The following is a 25,668-nucleotide window of genomic DNA, read 5'->3' as shown; positions in this document are numbered from 1 at the left end:
CAGGCTACAGCTGTGCCACTCCAAAGAGAATGGGAGAGGCTAATATGCCATCTTTCTTCGATTCCACGAAATAATTTTTCCCCTCCCATTTAACATCTCTAAAATTGTAATGCATCTTATGATTGATGGCATCTTGCAAATAATATTGGCAGCACTTTTTTGTAGTGGTATGAAAAACAATAGTGCATCTTACAACTGGAGTTATCACAGAGTCCATGAAATCCTGGCTACAATAGGTTTTCAAAGTTTCTCTGGGTGTGGGTTATTTGTGGTTCACATGACCTTCATGCCCAGTGAGAGATTCCGGAGTCTGGGTCAATGGAATTGTGTTAAGTGAGGAGTTCTAGCAAACTATCCTGCACAGAATTCTCTTTGCCCCCGATAGCAGGCCTGGAAGGCTTAGGTGAGGGTCCCAACTTCATATAACTAGTTGTATGACTTAAAGATAGTCTTTAACCTCTCTGGACCTCAATTTGTTCATCTCTCATATAAGTGAATTGTATTGGGCCAGTTGTCTCCAACCTATAACCACTAAGGACCCCTTTGATTACTTTTCCCCATGGATCTTATGTTTTGAGGGCTTCTGCCTACTGAACACAGTGCATTAATTAATACTTTTGCTTCTCATTTATTAATCAAAGACCTATAATAGTGAAGGAAAAGATTCTGAACAGCATGAGATAGTCACGTGACCACACTGAGTTGCTCTAACTCCAGCAAAAAGCCCAAGAAGCTTGGTTTTTAGTGAGTGTAGTCTGTTTATAGAAATATGCACAGTATCTATTATCTATTAGGCTTTTTAATCCTGTCCCCCTCCACCAGAGCACAGGCTGCTCATCTGGATCTGAGATCACCAAGAAGTATCTGTTTGGACTGTTCTGGGGACAATTAATCTGTTGGGGGACACGAGGCCAGCTGAGAAGCTGATAAAAAGCTTTGTATCCTTTGCCCAAAGAAATAGTCATGCACATAAAATAACACATTCAGGGCCAGCAGCTGAGGTCTATTTTTGCACCACATAATGAGCCCTGGCCTAGATGGTATCTTCTATGTTCCCTTAAGGTCTGACTGTACAATCACCTGGGGAGCTGTGAAAAGCCCAGGCCAGACCCCAGGCCAATCAGAGTCTCTGAGAGTGGGACCCAGACATGAATACTTTATAACCCCAGAGTAGTCCCAGGTGAGAACCACTGCCTAGGACTCATGATTACCAGGGGGCCCACATGCCCCACCCTCTCCTGCCAGCAGGTGGCGCTGTGCTAACTTTCCCTGAACCTTGAGGCTTCCTGGCCCTCTAGCAGCTTTGGTGCTTCTCCCCTAGAAGGAGGTGCCAGAGGTGCCACGGAGATTCGTTCAGGACCTGAACGTCACCCTTTCCATCTGTGTTAGGGTATTTTTTTGGCAGAAGCTTTGGGGTAGAAGACAGGGTAACAGGGAGCAGATTGTGCAAGAGAGGAAGGCACATATGGCTCCCAGGGGAAGGAGTGGGGTCTACGAGAAACGCAGCCCGAGGGAGGAGTATTGATCCCACTAATGGAGGGCCTCTCTGCCAGGAAGACTGAGCCCCAGGTCCCAGACACAGGGCAGGATCTGGGAGGGACCTGGAGGTACACGCTCTCCTGATTAAGATCTAGAAAACAACAAACCCACACTCCTTCTGATGTCCAGAATAAATCACCGGATGAGTCCCAATCAACTGAGACTCCAACCCTCTCTGGAAGTGTTATGGCCTCATGATTAGCTATAACAAGGGGGTTTCAATTCCTACCCAGACTTCCTACTTGGCATGTGGTCAGCTCTTTAGAGGACCACCTTTCCTCTGGACAAGAATAGTAAAACTGCTCACTGTTGGAATGCAAAACCAGAGGGTGTCACGGGAGGCAGACATCAGTAGGCCTAGGTTCCCGTCCAGGCTATGCCCCTACTAACCATGGGACCATGGTACAGACATGTGGCCTCTCTAAGGCTTAGTTTCTTCATCTTTAAATTGGGAGCACTGGATGAGAATATCTCTGAGGACCCTTCCTCATGGTTAAATGTCCCTCTTGGTACCAAGCTTTTGGGCAGCGGCTTGTGGCTTTCACTCAGGCCCCCTGGAAACTGCCTAAGTCAGCAGAGCACAGGAGGAGAGGCCCGCAGAGGGGGACTGACCCCAGTGAACTATTTCAACAGCCATTTGCATAGAGTTGATTCAGCAATATTTGGCTCTGTACAGAAACTGGGTTGGTTTTCCATGAGGTAGAAACTACATTTTTGAAAACCATAGTCGGTGGCCGATTAGCCGGGAAATGCTAGGCAACGAGGATAAGAGCGGGCTGAGAGGGCCGGAGCAGGTCACCCATGCCGGGTAATCTGAGGAACTTCCCATTTATAGAAAAGAAACATTGCCAGAGTGTTGCTCACTCATCAAGGGGAGAAGGATCACCTTGGTCAGCCACATGTGCTTGGGGCCTGATAGAAATAAGACAGTGGACCCGAAGGAAAGCAGGCAGAGGGTGTAAAGGTAATCGCAGGATTTGTCCTTGTCCTGCTCCTGTAGGGTTTCTGTGCCAGGAAGGTAAGGCAGGAGGCAGGCCTCCTGACAAAGAAAGCTCCCGGGTGGGAGAGTTCTCTACCTTCAGTGTGGAAGGAGCCCCAGCACAGGGAGGCAGGACATGCACAGGGGGCTGGTGCAGTTTCCTTTCATTTTTTCTTGAGACAGAGTGTCACTATGTCACCCTCGGTAGAGTGCCATGGCGTCACAGCTCACAGCAACCTCAAACTCTTGGGCTTAAGCCATTCTCTTGCCTCAGGTTCCCAAGTAGCTGGGACCACAGGCGCCCGCCACAACGCCCAGCTACTTTTTGTTGCAGTTGTCATTATTGTTTAGCTGGCCCGGGACAGTTTTAAACCTGCCAGCCTCGGTGCATGTGGCCAGCACCATAACTACTGTGCTATGTGCGCCGAGCTGGTGCAGTTTCTTTATTTGTGTTTGGGGGCCACTGACGGTGTGGCAAGCAGCATGCTGGACTGGAGGAGTTTTTGGCTTGGACAACTGTGCTCCTCCCACTCCAGATCAGACACTGCAGGGTCACTACTGACCTTCAGCAACAGTCATGTGCCAGTTTCCCTCTGCTCTCAAACAGGTCTCCATCCCCGCACCACGCTGCCCTGTTCCACCCACAGGCCAGCACACTGCACCTCCAGTGCCCACCCACGCACCCAGCACACCTCTGCTGAGGAATTCCCCCACCCCAGCACCCAGAGCACTGAGCCCAGGCTTTCTCACATGGCCTTGTGGCCCTTACGTGTCTGGTGTCGGCCTGATTTTTAACTTTATCTTCCACTAGTTTCCTTCCTCCACACCCGGGCTTTTATCTCTACGAACTGAGTAGCTGCTTTGCTTGAAAACATTGTTGATGCCTGGTAACTGGGGCAGTATTGGTAGAGTGAAGGAGAGGGCGACCTCTGGGACAAAGTGTTGTCCAAGTCCAAGCTCTTTTATTTATTGGCAACGAGAATTTGGGTGAGTTTCACAGCTTCTCTGGGCCTCAGAGAGTCTCTTTCTTGTCCCTTCTCACCTTCCTCACATCCTTCTCTGCTTTTCCACCCTCTGAACTCCTATGCACCCTTAAGGCCCATTTCTAGTGTGGCTCCTGTTGTGCCTGTCCCAGGCAGCTGAGTTCCTGCCTCTGCTGCACCCCTGCAACATTCTGCCACCTTCCAGCTGCCCTCAGTGTGGGGTGGGAAAAACCTCACTTCCCTCAGAGCCCTGGGCCCAGCATATGCCCTGGCACCCAGCAGCCACCATAATGAGTGTGGGACTTATGGATTGGACTTTCGAGAGGCTATGGAAATAATGTACCTGCCCCCCTTACTTGCCTCTGTCTGCCAAGCTCCTGGGGCAACAGCTAGTATTTCTTTTCCCTGCTTTCCCCGTATCATCGTTTTTAGAGGGGTAGCCTGAAGAGTCAGCAATCACAGAGGGGAATGGTCTTTTCTTTAAGTCATTAGGAAAAAGCCCCTGAGGCTTGCTATTCTCATTCCCTCTTTCACCCAATACCACCGCATGCCTGCTCTGATGACTCCAGGCTCTCAGGCCCCCAGCCTGGCACTGTTGTGCTCTCATGTCACTTGTAGGGGACTGGGTGGAAAGACCCTGATTTTGTAAACACAGGGCAATTTCTGTTATGAAGGAGAAGTAAATAGGTTTAATTTGAGGAGCAAACATAGCCTGGGGGCTGAGGGAGAAGATTGAGAGATGGGGTCTTAGTAAAGCCCAGCTGCTTTGGAAGAAGGGCTCCCCACCCCAAGTTGGAAAAGTATTTGCAGAACCCCAGGCTGCAGCCCCGACAGAGCACTGCTGAGCCGTCTGATCACAGGTGGGGTCAAGGGCATGCCAGTGCCACTCTTAAGCTACCTCTGAGCTCTCCGGGAGGGCACAACCAGCCTACCTCGAGTACTGCTGCCTGTCACAGAGTAAGTGTCTGCCCCAGCTCACCCTGGGTTCTTATTGCCTTGGTTGATTGAATCTTCAAAGACTGGCCTACCATGCTAAGGGATAGTTTTTACTTTACAAGGCATTTTTTTTTCTTGGCTCTGGTTTTACAGAGCTCTTTTTTTTTTGAGACAGAGTCTCACTTTGTTGCCCTCAGTAAAGTGTTGTGCTATCACTGTTCCCATCAACCTCTAACTCTTGGGCTCAAGCTCTTGCCTCAGCCTCCCAAGTAGCTGGGACTACAGACTCCCATCACAATGCCCGGCTATTTTAAGAGACGGGGTCTCGCTGTGGCTCAGGCTGGTCTTGGACTCATGAGCTCAGACAATCCACCCACCTTGGCCTCCCAGAGTGCTAGCTAGGATTACAGGTGTGAGCCACCATACCCGGCCTTTAGAGCTCTTGATAAAATAAATTAGAGCACCACCTCCCCCTTTTTCTTCTGTAATCCCATCTCTCTAGCCTTACAATGAGAACAAAATCTAAGGGACTTACTGAGGGTGGGAACGGGAAGGGAACCTAGGATCACCTGTTCATCTTTCAAACCCAGCTCAGAACCCAGAGGAAAGCTTCCTTGGAGCTGTCCCTGCCCCGACTCCCAGAAAGTCACGGTGTCCTCTGTGCTAGCGCTATGTCTTGTACATGTCTCCGTCATTACTTCATCATAGTTATTTGTTTTATTTTTTACCTGGTGTGTCTCCTCTTTTGGCCTCTTGATTAAACCTCATTCCTGTTAGTATCGCCAACAGAGCGGGAAGGCAGGCAGGAAGGAAAGACTGAGTCCAACCCCTTTTATATTCTGGATAGACGAACTGGCCTAGAGAGTAGTAGTTTTCCAAGATCACACAACCAGCCAGGAGCACAGTGAAGGCTAGAACTCAAGAATTATAATGCCGAGTTTGGTGCCCGTTTTACACAGAGCTGCTCTGCTCAGGAAGCATGTCATCAGGTGTCCGGGCCATAGCGAGACCTAGAGTCCTCAGCTCAGCTTACCCCATGCTTCGGCCTGACTTGTTTCAGCCACTATGGCCCTGCAAACATGAAGTGTGCAGCCCCCTTAGGTGTGACCTTGTTCCCTAGGACATCCTGACAGCACAGAGGAGCAGAGCTGCCCTGAGTGCCCCGAAAGTCTGAGACCATTCAGCATTGCAAGAAAGGGTACAGCAGAGAACCAGCCTCACCAGCTCTTTCCTAGGTGGCCAGCCCAGGGAGACAGGCAGGGGCTGAGTTCAGTGGGCTGATGATATACAAAGTGAAGGGCTTTCTAGCCTCAGCTGGGAGGTGAGCAAAAGGCTCCTTCCTCCCAAACCCTCCCCAGATCCAGAAGTGATGCTCTCAAGCCACCCGACTCTCCTGCCCATGCTGAGACTCCATCTCCTCCACCAGTCTTGGTCCCAGGTCTCCATTAAGGTGTCCCAGGGATTCCTGAGAGACTGAGCCCTCCTGGGGCAGGATGAAGCTGCCTGCACAGAGGCAAGCTCTCCAGCCAAGGGAACCAGCTGCTTCCTCAGATCTTCCCATTGCCTGGAAGAGCTCCTGGGAGGTTGGAAAAGTTTTGATTATTAACACAGCCAAGCAGCTGATTAAAATAATAAATTAGAGAACAACATTGCAGGGGTGAAGGGAGCTGTAGGAAGCTGCGTAGGAAAAGGGAGGAGGAAGCAAAGGATTCTCTAGGTTGCATCACACTTTCTTTGCAGGGCATGGAAGTGCTGGTGTTTTTGGTTTCTGACTTGGGGCTCTGGCCAAGGAGGCCTTCCTTGCTCAGTAGGATCATGCTATCAACACTGGGTTAACCTAAACACCAGGTGGGGGGTCAGGCAAAGGGTGACAAGAGAAAAACGCTGCTGCTGAATCCTACCCACGTTGGGGTAGAGGTGGCCATTGCTTTGGGTTTTGCCAACTTTGGAATGTGACCTATTAGCATTGTGAAATAAATTTAGCAGGTTGTAACCTGCATTAAAAAGAAAAAGAATTAAAATGTAATTCCAGTGTTATGGACAGAGAAAGCTGTTAAAAAGCCTAGAGAGATGCTTATTAGTCTAATTATAATACAGTAACACATAATAGCTAAGGACCAAGTATGTGCCATCAGCTGTGCTAAATGTTTTTCTAAATATTAATCTCTAATTCATACAGGTTTTGGCATTTTCATTTAACATATGAAAAAAGTGAGGCTGGGGAGATTAAATGATTTGCCTAATGACTTAGCTCAGACAGCTGTAACAAAACACACAGACTGGGGGCTTGAACACCAAAAATTTATTATCATAGTTCAGGAGACTGGCAAGTCCAAGATCGAGGTGATTCAGTTCTTGTTGGGGCTCTTTCCCTGGCCTGATGGTGGCTGCCTTCTTGCTGTGTCCTCACATGGCCTTCACTCAGGGTTAGTGTGTGGGAAAAAAGAGGGCTCGCCTTCTTTTCCTAGAGGGCTGCCAATCCTAGCAGAATAGGATCTAACCCTTCTACCCTCGTGCAACCTCACCTACCCCCCCCACCCCCCAAAGAAACTGTCTCCAAATATAGTCACATTGGAGGTTAGGGCTTTAACACATGAATCTGGGGTGAGGGGGGAGGGGGGACACAGTTCAGTCTGTAGCACCCTAACATCCCATGGCTGGAATCTGAATATGAACCCAACTTGAGCCTGAGTCCCCAGCATGCCCTGCTGCCTTGCTGATTCATGTGTGCAAAGATTCCACGGAAAAGTGCAGGACTCAGAGCTGGGGCAACAGAGTGTGGTGGCCAAGCACAGGCCTGGGGCCAGAGAGTGCTGAGAGCAGCTGCGGGACTGTGGGCAAAGCCTGGCACACTCACAGAGGACTCCACTGCCTGGGGTTCTGGGGGCTTAACAGGATAAGAACAGAGGAAGCCCACAGTGGTAAGTTCCAGGACAGCAGGGAGCTTTGATCTCTGGTGTATCCCAAGTGCCTAGGCCCACCTGGACACTTGCCAGGTGCTTAATCAAAATGATGGGATGAATTTGTAAATTTGTCATTATTATCCCCGACCTAGTATTAGAAGACTGGGTGCCAGTGTTAGCTTAGTCATCACTATATGACCTTGGGTAAGATTTTGGACCCAGGAGGGCCTACTCCCTGTCTGCAAAGTGAGGATAATAATGACACAGACCCTCAGGTTAGTCTGAGGATGGTGTGGGTCACCAAGCAAGGTCTTTATCCAGCCAAGACTCACAAATGCTGGGCATTGTAACCACACAAGACAGACCTGGGTTCCCCCTCCTCTCTGCGCTGGGCTTTGATAAAGAGGATGACAAGGTGGCTGGGCTGGGGGGTGGTGTAGACACAGGTACTGCTATGTCCCTAACACAGGGAGAACTTGGGGTATGTCTGTATGGGAGGGAGCTTTCTCCTGGGGAGGGGGTCCTCACTGGCCAACACCCCCTCCCTGGGGTTTTGGGGCGGTGCCTTAGGAGGAGATGAGTCAGAGTGTGCTTCGTGTCTACTAAGGAGACTGCACCAGGTCTGGGGGACCAGATGCCAGGACAGGAGACTGAGGCCTACACATGGCCCACCAGGGCTGACTGGGTCCCTTGGAAGCTGGTCTGCAGCCAGGCAGGCCCCCAGGCAGGGGTATTTTTAACTGGAAGTAGCGAGCTCTGCCTGGGGGAAAGCCCCACTGCTGCTGGCTGCTCTGTTGACACATTTGATGCCCATCTGCCCAAGCTGCCACCCACACGCCTTCTCTAACTTACCATACCGAAAAGACACAAACTCGGAACAATAGTCTGAGTCTGAGTCGGCTCTGGCTGGGAGGGACTCCTGATGGGGTCACCATGGCTACTGCCCACCCCGCCTACAGGGTCTTGGCAAGCCCTTTCACATATATTTTGGTCCAAACAATTCACAACAGCCCTAGGAATCAAGAGCCAGCAACCTTCTGGCCTCACCAGCTACTGCCCAGCCGTCTTCTTCTCACACCCAGCTGGTACTGTCTAGCAGCGGTCCTCAAACTTTTTAAACAGGGGGCCAGTTCACTGTTCCTCAGACCGTTGGAGGGCCGGACTATAGTTTAAAAAAAAAAACTATGAACAAATTCCTATGCACACTGCCCATATCTTATTTTGAAGTAAAAAACCAAAACGGGAATAAATACAATCACACCACCTCATGTGGCCCGCGGGCTGCAGTTTGAGGATCCCTGGCAGAGTCCACTTTCTAGACACCCCAGCTCACTGCTCTCTTGAGAGTGCTCTCCCCACAGCTGCCAATGTTTGCCGTTAAGCCCAGTGGCCTTTCCCAGGCCCTAGAAGACTTGATGTTTCCTCACCCTTCAACCTTCCCTGATTTTAGCACTCAAGGTTCCACAGCCCTGGGACCCATCCTAGTCAGGGCAAAGTGGGACTGCGGGTCACCTTAGACTCACCCTGGCCCAGGGGCTGCCCACATTTCCTTCCTGTGTCTCCTCTCTCCCCAGTCTCCCTGCTCTCCCAGAGGCTCTCATCTAATTCTGTGGCTGCAGTTGCCGTGGGGGTGGGGATGTGCCCCGAGTCCAGAGTGCCAGCCTAGCTCTCTCCTGAGATCCAGATCCTAGAGCAGCAGTTCTCAACCTGTGGGTCATGACCCACAGGAACTGTATTAAAGGGCTGCGGCATTAGGAAGGTTGAGAACCACTGCCCTAGAGCTAACTGCCCACAGAGGGTCTCTGCTCAGAGGTCTCCGGGCCTCTGAAACTCATCACGCCTCCACCCGACCTCGCCTTCTGACTCCACACTTTTCTGTTATAGTAAGGAGCTCTGCCATCCACTCAGGAGCTGCATATCCCAGACATCTCTTCCTTTTCAGCCCATCTAATTGTGACCTGATCTTATCAATTTCACTTCCTGAATCCCTCAACTCACTCCAAGGATTTTGATCCCCACTGTCACTTCCACAGTTCAGGTCACCACCACCTGCTGCCCTCATCAGGGCAGAGTCTAGAGGAATGTTGATAGTTGCTGTTCTTGGTGGTATGGGGTTGAACTGTGACCCCCCCCCAAAAAAAAAGATGTTGAAATCCTCACCCCTGGTACCTGTGAATGTGACCTGATTCAGAAATAAGATCTTTGCAGGTGTAACCAAGTCAGAGGAGGTCATTAGGGTGGGTCAATGACCACCAGTTTCCTCTTCCCAGTATCCTGTGAGGAAGAGGAAAATGCCATGGGAAGACAGGGACCCCAGAGAGGACACCATGTGATGACAGAGGAAGCTGGAATAGTGCAGACCCAAGCCAAGGAGTGCCAGCATCGGCCAGCTGCTACCAGAGGCTGAAAGAGGCAAGGAAAGATTCTACTAAAAGTCTCAGGGAGCCTGGCCCTACTGGACTTTGGACTCCAAGCTTCCAGAACTGAGAAAGAATAACTTTCTATTGTTCAAGCCACCCAGGTGATGGTACATTTTTATGGTAGCCCCAGGAAAAAAAACATAGTGAGATATGGGCTATTTTCTTTTTCTAATCCTTTTCAGTAGTTTAGAGGTTATCAGTAGACACTTAAGACTTTTATGATCAGGGAAAACACAGTTATTGTTAAAAAGAAATGTTCACTAAGACTCCCAAGTACCGGGTTGGATTTGCTTCTGAGAATTGAAACCGTCTACACCACACAATTGACCCTGTCAACACTGCTTTATCCTACTACTGTCTTCATCACCAGGGCTTCACTACTCCAGGAAACTCTTGTCCCTGGAGATAAAAGTTGCAAATAACTTTATTGTTCATTTCAGGAACTTCGCAACCAACATTTAAACAAACATTAGATTGTTCAACTTTTTAATAGCATCTAATGGCCATCTATTTTCCTAGACTCTTCAAAATGCTTGTCTTGCTGTGTCCACTCGTCCTAAACTCCTATGTCATGTTTTTTTTTTCCATTCTTAACCAAGCCCCTATGAGAAAGACCCGAAAACTCAGACACATCCCACTTTTGTGTTTGCCTTCCTGAGATGCTTCTAAGACTCTGTCAAGGGAGAGTTCCCCCTGACCATGGTAAGTGGGACGCCAGCTCTGCCTTTTCAGTAGATCAGTTGGTTGGTGTTTGCAGGCATTTTGACATCTGATATATTCGAAATACTGTATTTATTAAATGCAATCCTAACAGGTTAGAAAGTATCTCTGAATTGTAGCTGGGGAAACAGACTCCTCGGACTTAAGGACGCTGCCCAAGGCCACACCATTAGCAGAGGACAGTGCTGAGGTCCAGCTGAGTGCAAGGACTGCACTCTTAATATTTTCTTGCCTTCCCACATTTACCGAGACTGTCATGCAAACACGCACCTTCCAGTGCCTGGCTATTTTGGGGAACGGATGGTATTCTGCTCCCAATTACCCAGATAATTGCCTCTAGTGGACAGACTCCATACTCTTCTGGAAGATATCACCAGGCAGGCTTGCTGAGGGGGAGTCGCTATAGAGACTATTTCTTTCTTTCTTTTTTTTTTTTTTGTGGTTTTTGGCCAGGGCTGGGTTTGAACCCACCACCTCCGGCATATGGGACCGGCTTCCATGACAGGCAGCAGCAGCCTGAGCCCCCAGGACTTCTGTTCCTCTGCCCTGGGCCTGGAGAATGTGAAGCAGGAGAGGCAATTGGGCTGTGGTGGAAAATAAGCCATTATTTCAGACTGTCCCATTTCCCACAAGGCACTGGTGCAGCAGTGAGCAGGGAGGAAGGCACCGGCAGAGAGCTTTGTGCAGAGAGCTAGGCCGCGACGCTCACTGTGATGTTTGTGTCTCTCTATTCAGACACCGTGCGCGACCGACTCCATGCCAACCAGCAGACTACATTCTTTTCTTCCCCCTCAGTAGCAAATGTACATATTTTCTTTAAAGTAGGCTGAATTTGCCTACGGGTGGTCTTTGATTTGGAAGAAATCAACCTCAAAGTGGTGACTCACAAGAAACAAAGGTGGCCTGACTCACTCAGTGCTCCGGGAAGGGGATGTGTGTGTAGAATTCACTTACCCAGAAGAAGAAGTTAAAGACAAAGAGTAAATACTTCAGGTAGACAATCAGCCAGTCATCCTGCTCGGTCTTGTAATGGGCCATGGTCACTGGGCCTGCAGAGGAGACAAACATGCTTTGGGCCAGGGGACCCCAGAGAAACACCTGCCCTTCCCAGAGCCAGAACACCTCGGCAGGGCTTCCTTCAAAGAACCTGCGGAGGTTGTGGGTGTGCAACGTGGAGCAAAGATCAGAGGACCGCAAAGGCTTTTGGATACCAAGTGGAGATGGATTTGGGTAGAACTTTCTGGACTTCCGTTTTGTCCTCTTGACAAAGGTCTAACCTACAAGTCTTCCACAGATTTTGCTCTGGTTATTTTTAGTTCATCAGGGTTTCAGACACAAGTTCACCTATCCTGTACACACACACACAGACACACACAGACACACGTGCGCACTCAGCAGGCCTGCCCTTCACTGGAATTTTATACTCTGTATCATGTGAACAGAACTCTGCATCCACAGGTGTGGCATGAACCTCAAGTCATAGCATCTGCACCAGAAAGGACCTCAGTGGTCACCCAGTCCCCCCAACCTGGCTCCTGCACTTTAACTCTCTAGGTGAGGAAGCAGGTCTAGACAGGACCAGTGATTGGCAGGAAGAAGTGCAAGAGTCTTTGGAGTCTGACTCCCTGGATTCAAATCCTCATGTGTCACCAGACGAGCGATACTCTGGCCAAGTTACATGACTTCCCCTCCCTCAGGGTCCTCTTCCATAAACGGAGATGGTAATGATACCTTTATCATAGGGTTGCTTTGAAGATTGAATGGAATACTCCTTGTGAAGTGTTTAACACAGTCTGGGCACATATTCATTAGTCAATAAACATTAGCTATAGAGCTGGGATTAGAACTTAGGACTCCAGTCCTAAAACTGCAGTTTTTGTCCCAGCACCGCATTCCCACTCTCGTCCTACCCCACTGACAGACCCCTGGGAAGCAGTGCATCACCAGTGGAGAAGGCCCACTGTCCTGCTAATCCTATTTGCTTCTCAGCCCATCTGAACCTCAGTGAGTCTGAAGACTTGGGAGTTTCTTCTTCTCCTTGAGCTCTGTGTACCCCTGGGTACTGCACCCCCATCCTCAAAGACAGTGGCTGCTGTTTAAGAAATCACTCCCATTTTGTGAATTTCTTTTATTTCAGAACCGTAAGCAGCCACGAGGCACTGGTTTTGCCATTTCCATCTCGTCCTCATCATTCCCCAACCCCTGCCTGGGCCCTCCTCGCACCCTGCTCTCATCTCCTTGGCTGGTGCTGGGCCAAGCCCAAATTACTTTCTCTGAGCCACTGCTCCGCCTTTTATTTCAAGCTCCCGGGCCCACAGAGACAGGGAGAGAGGAAGAGAGAAAGAAAAGGTGGCTGTCTTATTTGGGATTTCTATTTGCAGACCTTGAAGAAGGTAATTTAAGACTTTAGTCTTCTTGTTAAAAAAAGATAAAACCCATTTTTCTCCAATTTAGTTTGAGAGTTAGTGTGGTGGAAGAAATATAGAAGGAGGAAAAAAATAAACCTGTAAAAAATGGTGATAAAGGGGTCGGCCAGGCGATCGGACAGGAGCCACTGTGCAGTGAGTCCTGACAAGAGGCTGGTGCAGGGTCCTCTCAGCCCCCGCAGGTCCTTGGCAAGTTGACAATTTGCTGGCCTATGGAACTCTTGCCACAGAACCATCTTTCAATCTGCAGCAAAGGGGCTTGATGAACACATCCAAACCAAGGGGTCAGCTTGGAAAGGAAAACTTTATTTTTATAAAAGAACTCCAGGCAGAAGATGGGACTCAACAAAAAGAAATGGATTTCTAATGGCAAAATTTCAGCCATTGGTGGTAGATTAAGATAGAACGCAGAATGCCAGGGGTAGGAACATCTTTGGGCTCATTTAATCCAACTTGCAGAAGGAATGAGGAAATTAATATGTCTAATTCAAGATACATTTTAAAATGACTTCTCTAAAGTCACAAGGCTAATTGGTAGTTGCAGTTTCCTATCCCCCACTATTCAGCACTCCTTCCCCCATAACACCTACATGTGTGGGATACTGTGCTGGGGTGACAGAGGCCCTGAAGAAATATCAGTACCAGCTGGAAGCCAGAGGCCTGGATCTAAAAGCTAGCCTTACCATTTGCTGTGTGACCTTGGGCAAATTACTTAACCTCTCTGTGCATTTATTGAGGACATATGTGCCAGGCACAGAACTAAGTGCTTTGCACACATTATTTTGGTCCATCTCCCTGATACGCCTATGAAGTAGCGTTATTGCCATTTTGTAAGGTAACTGAGGATCAGATAGGTTCCACAACCTGTCCAAAGTCACACATCAAGTAAATGGCAACGCAGAGCTGAATGAGAAGCCTCTGCCTCTGGGCCTGTGTTTTATACACTGTCAGGACCACAGCTGCCAGGGACGGAGGAAGGCAAGGCCAGAGACTGTTGGTTTCTCTGATAGTTGTTCTCTCCCTCTTCTTTAGGAATAAAACCCCTCAATTGCAGTTAGGTACTTGGCTACCTGAAGCAGATGACATTTGTCAGCCTCCCTTTCTGGTAGGCGTAGCCAGGATTAACTGTTGGGAGGCAAACAGTATAAAGAATGAAGTGTATATGCAAGTTCTTAGAGGTATCTTTTTTATTGTATGTTTCATGTTCATTGAAAAGAATGTGAATCCTGGGTGGCGCCTGTGGCTCAGTGGGTAGGGCACTGGCCCCATATGCTGAGGGTGATTGGTTCAAACCCAGCCCCAGCCAAACTGCAACAAAAAAATAGCTGGGCGTTGTGGCGGGCGCCTGTAGTCCCAGCTACTTGGGAGGCTGAGGCAAGAGAATCGCCTAAACTTAGGAGTTGGAGGTTGCTGTGAGCTGTGATGCCACAGCACTCTACTGAGGGTGACAAAGTAAGACTCTGTCTCTACAAAAAAAAAAAAAAAGAGGAAAAGAAAAGAATGTGAATCCTACCACTGCAGGATACAGAATTTTTACATGAGTCGATTAGATCAAATTTGTTAACTGAACTTTTCATATCTTCTATATCCTTACTGATCTTGTGTATAAGCCTTGTCTGTAAGGCTTATTACAGACTCCCACTATGACCATGAATTTGTCTATCCCTCATTTAATTCTATTAAGTTTTATTCATATATTCTGCAGTTATTTTATGGTGTTCAAATAGATTTGGAGTTGTGATAGCATTCTGGTGGATTGATTGCTTTACCATTAAGAAATGTCACTTGTTATCTCTGTTAATCGGAAGTATCCTGAAAGTGTGAGGGGCATGTCTCTCTTTACTCCTTCCTTCTTTCTGTTGGTTGGAATGCTGATGTTATGGCTGGAGCTTAAGCAGCCATCTTGAGCCATGAACTGGAAACCATAAGTTGAAAAGGGCAAAACACGTTAAGTTCAAAGAGTCTGGATCTCAGATGACTTTAGAGCCGCCATGCCATCTGTGAGCTGCTTACCTCAAGACTTAGTTTACATGGGAGAATAACAAACTTATAGCTTCTTTAAGCTACATATTTAGATATGCTATTATTCACAGCTGACTTCCCCCTGGTAGGGGAGAAGGAGGAGTGGGTACAGAGTCGTGTGGATCATCATGTGCTAGGGCACTACAGGCGGAGCAGTAAGACTATGCAGGGATGTCCAACCTTTTTTTTCTCTGCTGCACATTGGAAGTTTAATAGCTGTCTTGGACTACATATTAAATACACAAACACTAATGAAAGCTGATGAGCAAAAAAAGGTCCATGCCTATTCCCCACTGAATGTTTTTGATTGGCTTATCGAACATCAAATGACGGTAAGTGTCTGGGTTCATCTCTTGGTTCTCTATTCTGTTCCAGACATCTACCTCTCTGTTTTTGTGCCAGTACCATGCTGTTTTGATCACTGTTGATTTATAGTATAGTCTGAGCTCTGGTAGCGGATTCCTCCTGATTTGTTTTTATTTCTGAGTAATGTCTTGGCTATTCGATTTTTTTTCTGATTCCATATAAAGCAAAGTATTAGTTTTTTGAAGTCTTTAAAGTACAACAGTGGTGCTTTAATAGGGATTGCATTAAAACTGTATATTGCTTTGGGTAGTATGGGCATTTTAACAATGTTGATTCTTCCCAGTCATGAGCATGGTATGTTTTTTTCATTTGCTAACATCTTCAGCTATTTCTTTTCTCAGAGTTTCATAGTTTTCTTTATAGAGATCTTTCCCATCCTTTGTTAGGTAAATTCCCAAATATTCTATCTTCTTTGGCACTAATGTAAAAGGAATAGAGTCCTTGACTGTTTTTTCAGCTTGACTACTGTTGGTATATATAAAGGCTACAGATAAGAACGAGAGGTGAAGGCTAGGTTAACCAGTTTGATGAAAGTATTTCAAATTGTATATAAAACCAGTACATTGTACCCCACAATTGCATTAATGTACACAGCTATGATTTAATAAAAAAAAAAAGTCCGTGCTTACTTTTCCTGATATCTAATACTACAAATAAGCAAAACAGTCCTTACAAAATCAGCACATGGCCTGCAGCCTGCAGGTTGGATATCCCTGGAAAGGGAGAGGTCGGACAGTGTCACCCAGCTCTTTCATTGGTATACCCACCTCAGTTTATTTATTCACAAATTTCATTCATGTACTACTGTCTATATATAGTAAATGTTCATCAAAGCTTTATTTTGCCTTTTGTTTTTAAGGTAAAAATAGTAATAGGGATTCTAGTAAGTTCTCCCTGCACCCCAGTGTATTATCTGTCTCCACTTGGGAGACCAATGGTGCAGAGTGTGAATGGAGGGGGTTAAAGCTGAAGGTAAAGTAGAGTCGGATCAAGAATGGCCTTATATGCCAACCTCAGGGATTGATGCCAACCTTGGATTCACGTCCTGAAGGTGATGCTGACCCTCATGAAAGGGGTACTTAGGTCTGAGAAAGGGATGGAGTGGGAAGAATAGAGAGCAGGAGACAGACACCTGACCAGCATGTGGGGGGGGGTCCCAGCAGGCAAACAGTGTGTGCAAGTAAGAGGCAGGGGAGGAAGGACCCGGCAATGACCAGCCTTCCAAGAAGGTAGTGAGCAGAGGAAGAGACAGCCAAGCAGGAAAGTGACCTGCAAGGAAGCGGGGGAGGAGAACCAGTGGGTACGGGGTCATATAAGCCAGGGAAGAGGGACAGGGCCACAGGGCCATGTACTGCCAAGAGGCCCAGTTGTGTGAGGATTAGCAAGGGCTCACCTCTGCCAGAGCGGCATCAAGGGGTAGGTTAGGGATGCAGATGGCAGGCTATGGATGTACCACGTGGGGAGGAAATGGAAACCCCAGGTGGGGATTTCCAAGGGAGGTGGGAAGCAGCTAGAAGGCCAGGGAGAGGGAATGCTTTTGTGTTGTGAAGAGGGAGGCCCAGGTCTGCCCAGTTCAGTGGAAAAGGCTTTAATGCCCAGGCGCTTAGCCTGCTGCCCCTGGTGAAAGGGGACCGGCTGAAGGAGGGCAGCAGGGAGGAGCTCCTGTTTCCAACAGCTCCCAGCCCATCTCCCTAGCTGTCCTAACGGACTCGCCTCTCTAGAACCTTGTTGCACCCCCAGTTCTCCTCTGCCAGGGAGTGATACGGGGGCAGGCGCAGTGATGGCCGCAGCATCCCCTGGAGAGGAGGAAAGCAAACACATGCCACTCGACGTGGGCTTATCTCCCCCTGCCAGTGAGCGAGGGACCAGGGCTTTGGATAATGCCCTGAAATCATTTCCATTGAGCTCTGAGGAGTGTCCTAGGGTTTCTGGGAAGCAGAATGGCCTTAAGTAGGTGTTATTTCTGTCCATAGGAGTGGGGAGTTGGGCTTCCTGAACCAATGGGAGGAAAAATGCCCCTAAGGGCCCAGAGCCAGGCAGTGGGAGGCAGGCACACATCCGAGGTGGGTCAACATCTGATGCAGAACCACACGCAAGCCTGTGAGGACAGAGGGGAGGTGCCTGCACCCCCACGTCCCCCCTCTCCTGTCCCGTGGAGGTGCCTTACATCTGACACAACTGCCCAGTGCTTCAAGGCTCCGAGGGCCCCCCCTTCCCTGGTCCCCACTGCAGTGCCCAGGGCCTGAGGATGACAGTCTGGATTTGGGACCTTTTTCGTACCTCACTTATTTATGGCTGACACTGGCACTGGTAGTTTTCTGGAAGCTGTTGACTGAGATGGAAGAGCTGCATGGCACAGGGGAGTCAGAACCCTTTTCTGGCTCTGTCCTTTAATTGCTGCCTCTGCTTAGGTGAGTTACAACCTTCTCTTGATGCTTCTCTTCCCATCCATAGGGTAGGGCAGCGGTTCTCTTGACCATGCACCAGGATTATTGGGAGGGCTGGTTAAAACACAGATTGCTGGGCCCACCCCCAGGGTGTCTCATTCAATAGATTTAGGGTGACACCCTGGAGAATTTGTGCCCAGGCAGAGAGACCAGTGATCTGGATTTGCCCTGGACACAGGGATTTCTTAAAAATGGGAGTACTGTTAAGTGTCAAACCTAGGTAATCCTGGGACACCAGGATGTTTAGTCACTCCCAGATGGGGCTGGTCTCAGGACCACACAGCAAATCAAGGTCCTTTAAGGCCCTGACTGTTAGGAAAGCCCACACCCCTGCAATGTAAGTATTCTTTGAATCTGAAACAGATGTGAGAAGTGTGGACACAATAGTGGGCTTGTCCTCTCACAGGATTCACAGTTAGAACACATTCCCATGGAAATGTCAAAGATTTCCCAGATAGCCTGGTGATAGGCCTCAGGGTGCCTTCTCCTCCAGGCTAAGGTTCTGACTGTAGAACAAAGCTGGGATTCAGGGGCAGCCAGCAGGCCTGGGAGCTGCTAATATCACAGTCAGGACCCACGCCACAGGGCATCTCAGAAAAGCAACTGCAAATGCCATAATGGGGAAGTGATGTATTTTAGGGACTTTCATCAGAGCCAGATGTGTAATGTCATGGGCTGTGACAACTTGGGGATTATTGTCTTTCCAATCTCCCTCCCCCTAAGTGAATGAGGCTCACAGGACAGAGAAGATGGGGGAACATGTAGAAAGATCCCAGCTAGCCAGATAAGTCCTGGTGAGTGGGGCAAGGCTCCAGCCCAGCTAGCACCCAAAAGCTGAGTCCACCACACTGGGCTATTGTCTGGTGGGCAGAGCTGAGTCCTTTAACGGTGAGGGGCTGAGGGGTGGGGAGTGCTTGGGAGCCAACGTAATAAATCCTATATAAACACAAGGGATTGTTGGCCCGGGGCCAGCTGCATCCTTCGCTCCTTCAGCAAATATATACTGAGTCCCCTATGTGCCGGGCCTGGTACCTGGAACCACTAGCCTTGTCCACGAGGAGCTCACAGCAACCATGGAGGGTGGGGTGCAGGCACATAAGTAACTCTGAGAACACTTCCTGAGAGATGCTAGCCAATCCTGACCGTAGCATGGACGAAGAGGCGGGGCAGTTGGCAAAAGGAAGAGACATTTAATCAGATCACTGAGGACAGGCAGGATTTCTGCAGGGAGCGAAGGTCGGGGGAGTGTGCTGCCCAGCCAGAGCAGACAGTGAGTACCAGCCTGGAGACAGGAAGGGCTGGGGAATCAGGTTAGGACCTGGAACAGTCTTGCGGGCCACATTTAGTTAAGTCTTTCCCCCTCTTTTCCCACATTCTCTACTCCTAGGATCTCACCAAACTCTTTTCCTCTGTCTACTCCCATCAGCAAAAGCTCAGGTTGTGGGTGCCCTGACTCTCCATTCCCTGTGAGGGAGCACCCCACACCTGGGGGAGCCTTTCTGGGGAGCTTGGTGTTTCTAAAATCAAAACAAAACTGGTGTATTTCACTTAACATAACATCCCCCAGGTTCATCCATGTTGTCATAGGCAATAGGACTTCTTCTTTTTTAAGGCTAAATAGTATTTCCCTGCCATATATACCACATTTTCTTAGGTTGATACCGTACCCTCGCTACTATAAACAGTGCTGCTATGACCACAAGAGTGGAGACCTCTCTTGGACACACTCATTTTATAACCTTTGGATAAATAACCAGCAGTGGCTTCTGCTAAGTGAATTAAACCAGGCACAGAAAGATAAATACCTCATGATCTAACTTCTATATAGACTTGAAATTGAAGTTGATAGCATAGAAACAGAGAGTAGATGGGTGGTTACCAGGGGCTGTGGTGGGAGATATTGGTCAAAGGATACAAAATTGCAGCGAGATGGGAAGAATAGGTTCAAGATATATATTTTACAACATAGCAACTACAGTAAATAATACATTGTATTTTTGAAAAGTGGTAAGGGTGGATGTTATGTGCTCTCACCACAAAAATGATAATTATATGAAGTACTATATATGTTAATTAGTTAAATTCAGTCATTCTCTAAGGCATATCTACTTTAAAACATCATGTTGTATACAGTAAATACATACAATTTTACCGGTTGGTTTAAAAGGAGAAAAAATTTCCCATCGCCTCTCCCCTGCTCTACTTATTCCTGCCCAGCTTGTCCCCGCCCTGCCCCTATCGCATAGCCAGTGAAATCCTGCTTCTGATTTCAATTATCAGAGTCTTTCTGGATTAGCTTTTCCTCTTAGTTTTTTTTCTGTCTACATCTGGCTAGTCACTTTTCACCCACCTACTTCTAAGGGAAACTTCTCTAATCTCTCATCTCATCCCAAAGTAGTATCTGTGCTCTGGGTTATTATAATACTGGCCTCAGCCTCATGACATGTGGCACTTCCTGCCTGTGTGGTAGTTACTCGTTTTCGTGTGATTTCCAGGTTCCCATGCTGGGCTGTGAGCATCCTGAGGGCAAGAATTACACCATCTTCATTTGTGTATTCTTTGTGAGCCAAACGTGGTGTCTTGTACAGACCAGACACTAAATAAATATTTTAAAAGCAAAATAAATAAATAATAAAAAAAAAAGAGTGAGAGAGAGAGAAAAGAACACGGCCTCCTCCAAATAGCATGTGTTTGCTATCGGAAAAACCAGAATCTCCTCACCCCCACACCCCTCAGTTAAATCAGTGCCAGTTATCACCTCTGAGTTCTTTGGCCAACAAGAGGTCACGTCTGCACAATGACTAAGAATAGCTGGAAAGGAAAAAGTAGTCTAAGTGGTTGAATTTATAACTTAATTTAGGCTTCTAATGAAACTTGGTTGCAGTCCTTGCGTGGTTATTTTCTTCCCCCATGCAGATAATCTTATCCTTCTTTGCCCTTATTTCCCTCTTATTTAATTTCCACTTGCCTGACCCATTTTCTGGAGGGTGGACAGTCTGACAGTCTGCCCACTGGAGTGGCCAAAAAAGTAGGACTTTGTTGGCCCTTGGAATGGGATGGCTGGAAGGAGCTGAAATGATCCCTAGCTTGGTGGTCTCTGGCTAAGAATGGAGGAATCTGTCCTGGGCAGAGAACCCAGCTGGGGGCTGCAGGAGGCGGCAGGGCCAGTGTTGTCTGAGGCAGGATCATGGGTGAGGGTCTACGGTGACTCTCACCACAGACAGATCACATGCTTGGGGAGCCCTCTGGCGGGAACCTCACCCTTCTCCCTGGCCCTCTATCTCCTTGACTTTGAGACCAGGGATCCAGTGGCTGCTGGTGCTATGTGAGACATGGGGTGGGATCTCAGGACAACCACGGGCTTTTTCTTTTATACCATTGTGTTTGTTGTGTGCAGGTAAATGAATACAGGCAGCTCTTTTCGACCAAACTTACAGTTTGATTGCTAACTATAGAGCCATGTGGATGGGGCTGTAGGTGGAACTTGAATTAAAATCCTAGCACTAGGAATTCTTATGCCCTGAGACACATGTTTTCCCAAGTATATGACTATTTTTTGCTTCATTTGCAAGTACCAAGTTGCATTAAATGGGTCAGTCTGGACTCTGCTCCCATCATCAGGCGAGTGGTTTGGCCTGTCCTTATGATCCACATGTACACACACATAAGGAGTCTCTGGAGGGTCCACCCTAGACCGGTATCACCTGTTGCTGTATTTCTCCCAGGTTCTTTTCTTCCTTTTAAAAAATTTTCTGAGGCAGAGTCTCCTTCTGTTGCCCCAGGTTAGAGTGCTGTGGCCTCAAACTAGCTCATTCAAACTCCTGGGCTGACACAACCTTCCTGTCTCAGCCTCCTGAGTAGCTGGGACTACAGGTGCCCGCCACAACACCAGCTAATTTTTCTATTTTTGGTAGAGATTGGGTATAGGGAAAATTATGCCCTAACCTTCATCATAGGCTCGCTTTCTGCTTGAGACACATAAAAAGTCATGAGAATGGTATGTGAGTTGTGCACGTGCAGGAAATCAGAAAACTGGTCTCCATGAGAGAATGTACATGCGAGGTGTGGCAATAAAGACTCTGGATTCCAAAGGTCTCCTGAGGCTGGAGAAAAGGTCTTTCTGAAGTTCAGTGCTTTTGCAAAAACGAGGTGGAGACATTCCATCTGATTTTCTCCAGGTCTTCCCTATCAGTGCTGATGTCTGATAAGCAGCTTTTATCTACTACTTCCTGCCCTGTGATAATAAATACTGACCCAAGGTTTGCTCATGAGGACTCCCTGAGCTTCTCAGTCCCTCGGCAGAGACTCTGTGACAAGCCTCTTCATTCCTCGGCCCAAAACCCCTTCAATGGAGTGTTGCTCTTGCTCAGGCTGGTCTTGAACTCCTGAGCTCAAGGGCTCCTCCTGCCTCAGCCCCCCCCGCCCCCCCCCGCCCCCCCCCCCCCCCGTGAGTGCTAGGATCAAAGGTGTGAATTACCATGCCTGGCCTCTTTTTCTCCTTTTTAAAAGTTGTAGTCTGACTATGAAATGAGGATTTCTCCAGTACGTGTGATGAAAATCAGTGCCCAAACAAACACAAAATAGTACTGTTCAGCAAAGCAAGAAGCTCTGTGTTTGAATAGCAGCTGTCACCTGTAGTAGTGTGACCCTGGGGAAACCATGTGACCTCTGGAGCCTCCGCTTCCTGCTCTGCACAGTGGAGACAATGTGGGCTGCCTCGCCTCCCTTACGTGCGGCTGTGAGCATCAGGTGGGATGGGGACTGTAGAACTGCACACGCAGCAACTGTACAGCATCCGTGCCGGGTAAGGGTGAAGGGACAAGAGCTTCCTAGATGAAGGATAATGGGACAGGGCCAGGTAACCCTAAAAATTAATCATCCAGAGCCCATATGTGAGAGCTGGAAACACAGTCTCAGGGCCTCTGTACCTCTGCCCACTGTGCCTGCTAGGGGACGCTGCCAGATGGTCATGAGAAGAGACCCCGTTTCCAGGTGACTATGAAGAATCCACTTGCAGAAAATAAAGACCTTAAATATGGAAGGAAGTATGGAGAAACCTCAAAGCACTCAAGCTGGACCTCCCATTTGATCCTGCAATCCCATTACTGGGCATCTACCCAGAAGGAAAAAAATCCTTTTATCATAAGGACACTTGTACTAGACTGTTTATTGCAGCTCAATTTACAATTGCCAGAATGTGGAAACAGCCTAAATGCCCACCAACCCAGGAATGGATTAACAAGCTGTGGTATATGTATACCATGGAATACTATTCAGCCATTAAAAAAAATGGAGACTTTACATCCTTTGTATTAACCTGGATGGAAGTGGAAGACATTATTCTTAGTAAAGCATCACAAGAATGGAGAAGCATGAATCCTATGTACTCAATTTTGATATGAGGACAATTAATGACAATTAAGGTTATTGTCATTAATTGTCCTCAATTAATGGGACGGAGGGAGGGGGGTGGGGCCTTGGTGTGTGTCACACTTTATGGGGGAAAGACATGATTGCAAGAGGGACTTTACCTAACAATTGCAATCAGAGTAACCTGGCTTATTGTACCCTCAATGAATCCCCAACAATAAAAAAAAAAAAAAGAAAAGAAAGACCTTAAATAAAGACCTTAACTTAACAAAGTAGATTGGTTCAGACAGGAAAGCTGGGGGGAAACTTTCACGGCAGCTACAGTGAACATTAAGCACCTCATCTCTGTTCTCGACATGGCAGCAAGCATTGCAAAAGGCACCCTCAGTGGGGGTGGGAGGAGGCACCACCGGGCAGGGCTGTAGCCTGGGTGGGTATCTACCAGGCAGCACGAGCAGGGCCTCTGTCATCTCCACAGGGCTAATGAGCACACTGACTCCAGAACGCGATGGCTGTCTTGGTGCTCAGGTCACCCCTAGACATTCCTTCCCTCTCACTAACCACTCCCCCACCCCCACCCCCGTCACTTGAGGAGGACCAGGCTTATTCCCAGGGACCTGGCTTCTGGTCCCACTTTTGTGTCTAACTTGCTCTGTGCTTTTGGACTTCAGTTCTTCTCGTCTATACAGCTGGAATGACTACCTTCCTTACTGGGTTGGGTAAAGATGCCACCCCACTGCGAGACTTATTCCCAGCATGGTAGTTTCTGACTATTACTGCCTCATCTAAACCTCTGAGTGTTTCATCATGTGCTTAGTAATAACAGTGGCTAATGTTTACCAATTGAGTACCATGTGTCAGGTATGGTCTGAAGTACAGTTGGGGGATTAGTTCCAGGAAGCCCAGTGTATACCAAAATCCGGGCATAAAGGCCCACAGATGGCATATATGGAAAGTTGGTACTCCATACACACAGGTTTTGCATCCTCCAAATACTTTATTTTTGATCTCTATTTGGTTGGAAATGTCTGTATATAAGTGGACCTATGCAGTTCAAACCTGTGTTGTTCAAGGATCAACTGTGCTTTCTAATTATCTCTTTTAATCTTCACAACAACTCCATGAGGTAGCACATTGTCCTCATGTTACAGAAAGGGATGGGGAGACAGATTAATTCCAGTTTGCACCTGTTGTCTCGACACAATTATTAGTTCACTTAAAAGTTGTCCCAGGTTGGGTGGCGCCTGTGGCTCAGTGAGTAGGGCGCTGGCCCCATATGCCGAGGGTGGTGGGTTCAAACCCAGCCCTGGCCAAACTGCAACAAAAACATAGCCGGGCGTTGTGGCGGGCGCCTGTAGTCCCAGCTGCTTGGGAGGCTGAGGCAAGAGAATCGCGTAAGCCCAAGAGTTAGAGGTTGCTGTGAGCCGTGTGATGCCACGGCACTCTACCCGAGGGCGGTAAGGTGAGACTCTGTCTCTACAAAAAAAAAAAAAGTTGTCCCAGGTTAGATGCTAAATCCTGTACTCGTGATGAAAATCAGTGACCAAACACAAAACAGTACTGTTCAGCAAAGCAAGAATACTCTTCACCATTACGTTATGTCACTCATCAACGACATCTAATTCTCCTCCAACTCTGAAGCTTCCTGCCCCATCTCCTCTATGCTACAGGTTTCTGCAAGTCACATCCTGCTCTGACATCCCACGATCACCAAAGCCCTATTAGTGAAGCCCTCTATTCTTTGATAAAATCTGAGCTGAGTTCCGGGTCCTGAACACCCAGCACAGAACTGATGTGTGGTATCAGATGTTGAATGAATGAATGAGCTAATGAAGAAATGCACTAAGGAGCCAAGTGAACACTCAGGAACCCGTTGACAGTGTTTCTGTGAGAACTCCCATGAGTGAGGTGAGAAATATTGCACAAACATAAATACATCTCACCCCTCACATGCTCTCACCCAGTTCCCCAAGAAACACCTAAGTCAAAGGTAACAGAAAGGAGAGAAGCCCAATTTACACTGTCACTTCTGTGGCCTTTGCCTGTGTGCACTGGCAGGATGCATTTCTGCAGAACTGGGCTTAGTGCAGGCATCGGCCAGTTCTCCCAGCAGGGCCTCTCGGGAAAGCCTTGCACAAGCCAGCCCAGGGGGTTTCAGCCATGTTCTCCCTGAGCTTTCTCTGCTTTCTCTGCATCTTCCTCTCATTCCCCTAGTCTTTCAGTTTCAGCCTCAGACCCAAGGGCACGATCAGGCACTTCCTACAAGAGCCAGACCCCAGAAGAAACCCCCTGAAAGAGAGGGCAGCTCTGACAGACGTGGAGTATGAAAGTGCATCTGCCCCCTTTTCCCAGCCCCCATAGCCTCTTTTTCTCAACTTTGCTATTGTCCTTAAAAATGGATGTGCACAGAAGCTGGGGAGGCCCAGAGCCCTGGAGGCCCGCCACCAGTGCCATCTCAGTGAAGCCAAATGCACAGTTCCCTTCTCCTGCTGCTGCAGAACCCAGCACCACAGCAGCCGGGCTTGTTAGAAACCCAGTGTGTTCCCGCGTCGGCACT

The 25,668-nt window shown here is 48.2% G+C and overlaps 1 protein-coding gene across 9 annotated transcripts in view; it reads right to left on the bottom strand.

Annotated features, from left to right (window-relative positions):
- Nucleotides 1-25,668, bottom strand: part of TSPAN11 (tetraspanin 11) — a 75,275-nt gene that overhangs the window by 29,531 nt on the left and 20,076 nt on the right. For all 9 annotated transcript variants that reach the window (XM_053555275.1, XM_053555273.1, XM_053555267.1 and 6 more), the window contains exon 2: nt 11,435-11,529. In XM_053555275.1, coding sequence (XP_053411250.1) covers nt 11,435-11,518 — 84 coding nt within the window. In that variant the 5' untranslated portion in view covers nt 11,519-11,529. The remainder of the gene's footprint in view (nt 1-11,434; nt 11,530-25,668) is intronic.

This window comes from Nycticebus coucang, chromosome 12 (assembly GCF_027406575.1).
Source record: "Nycticebus coucang isolate mNycCou1 chromosome 12, mNycCou1.pri, whole genome shotgun sequence".
NCBI lineage: Eukaryota > Metazoa > Chordata > Mammalia > Primates > Lorisidae > Nycticebus > Nycticebus coucang.
The sequence above is the reverse complement of the archived record's forward strand: the minus strand, read 5'-3'. Positions and strand labels throughout refer to the sequence as shown.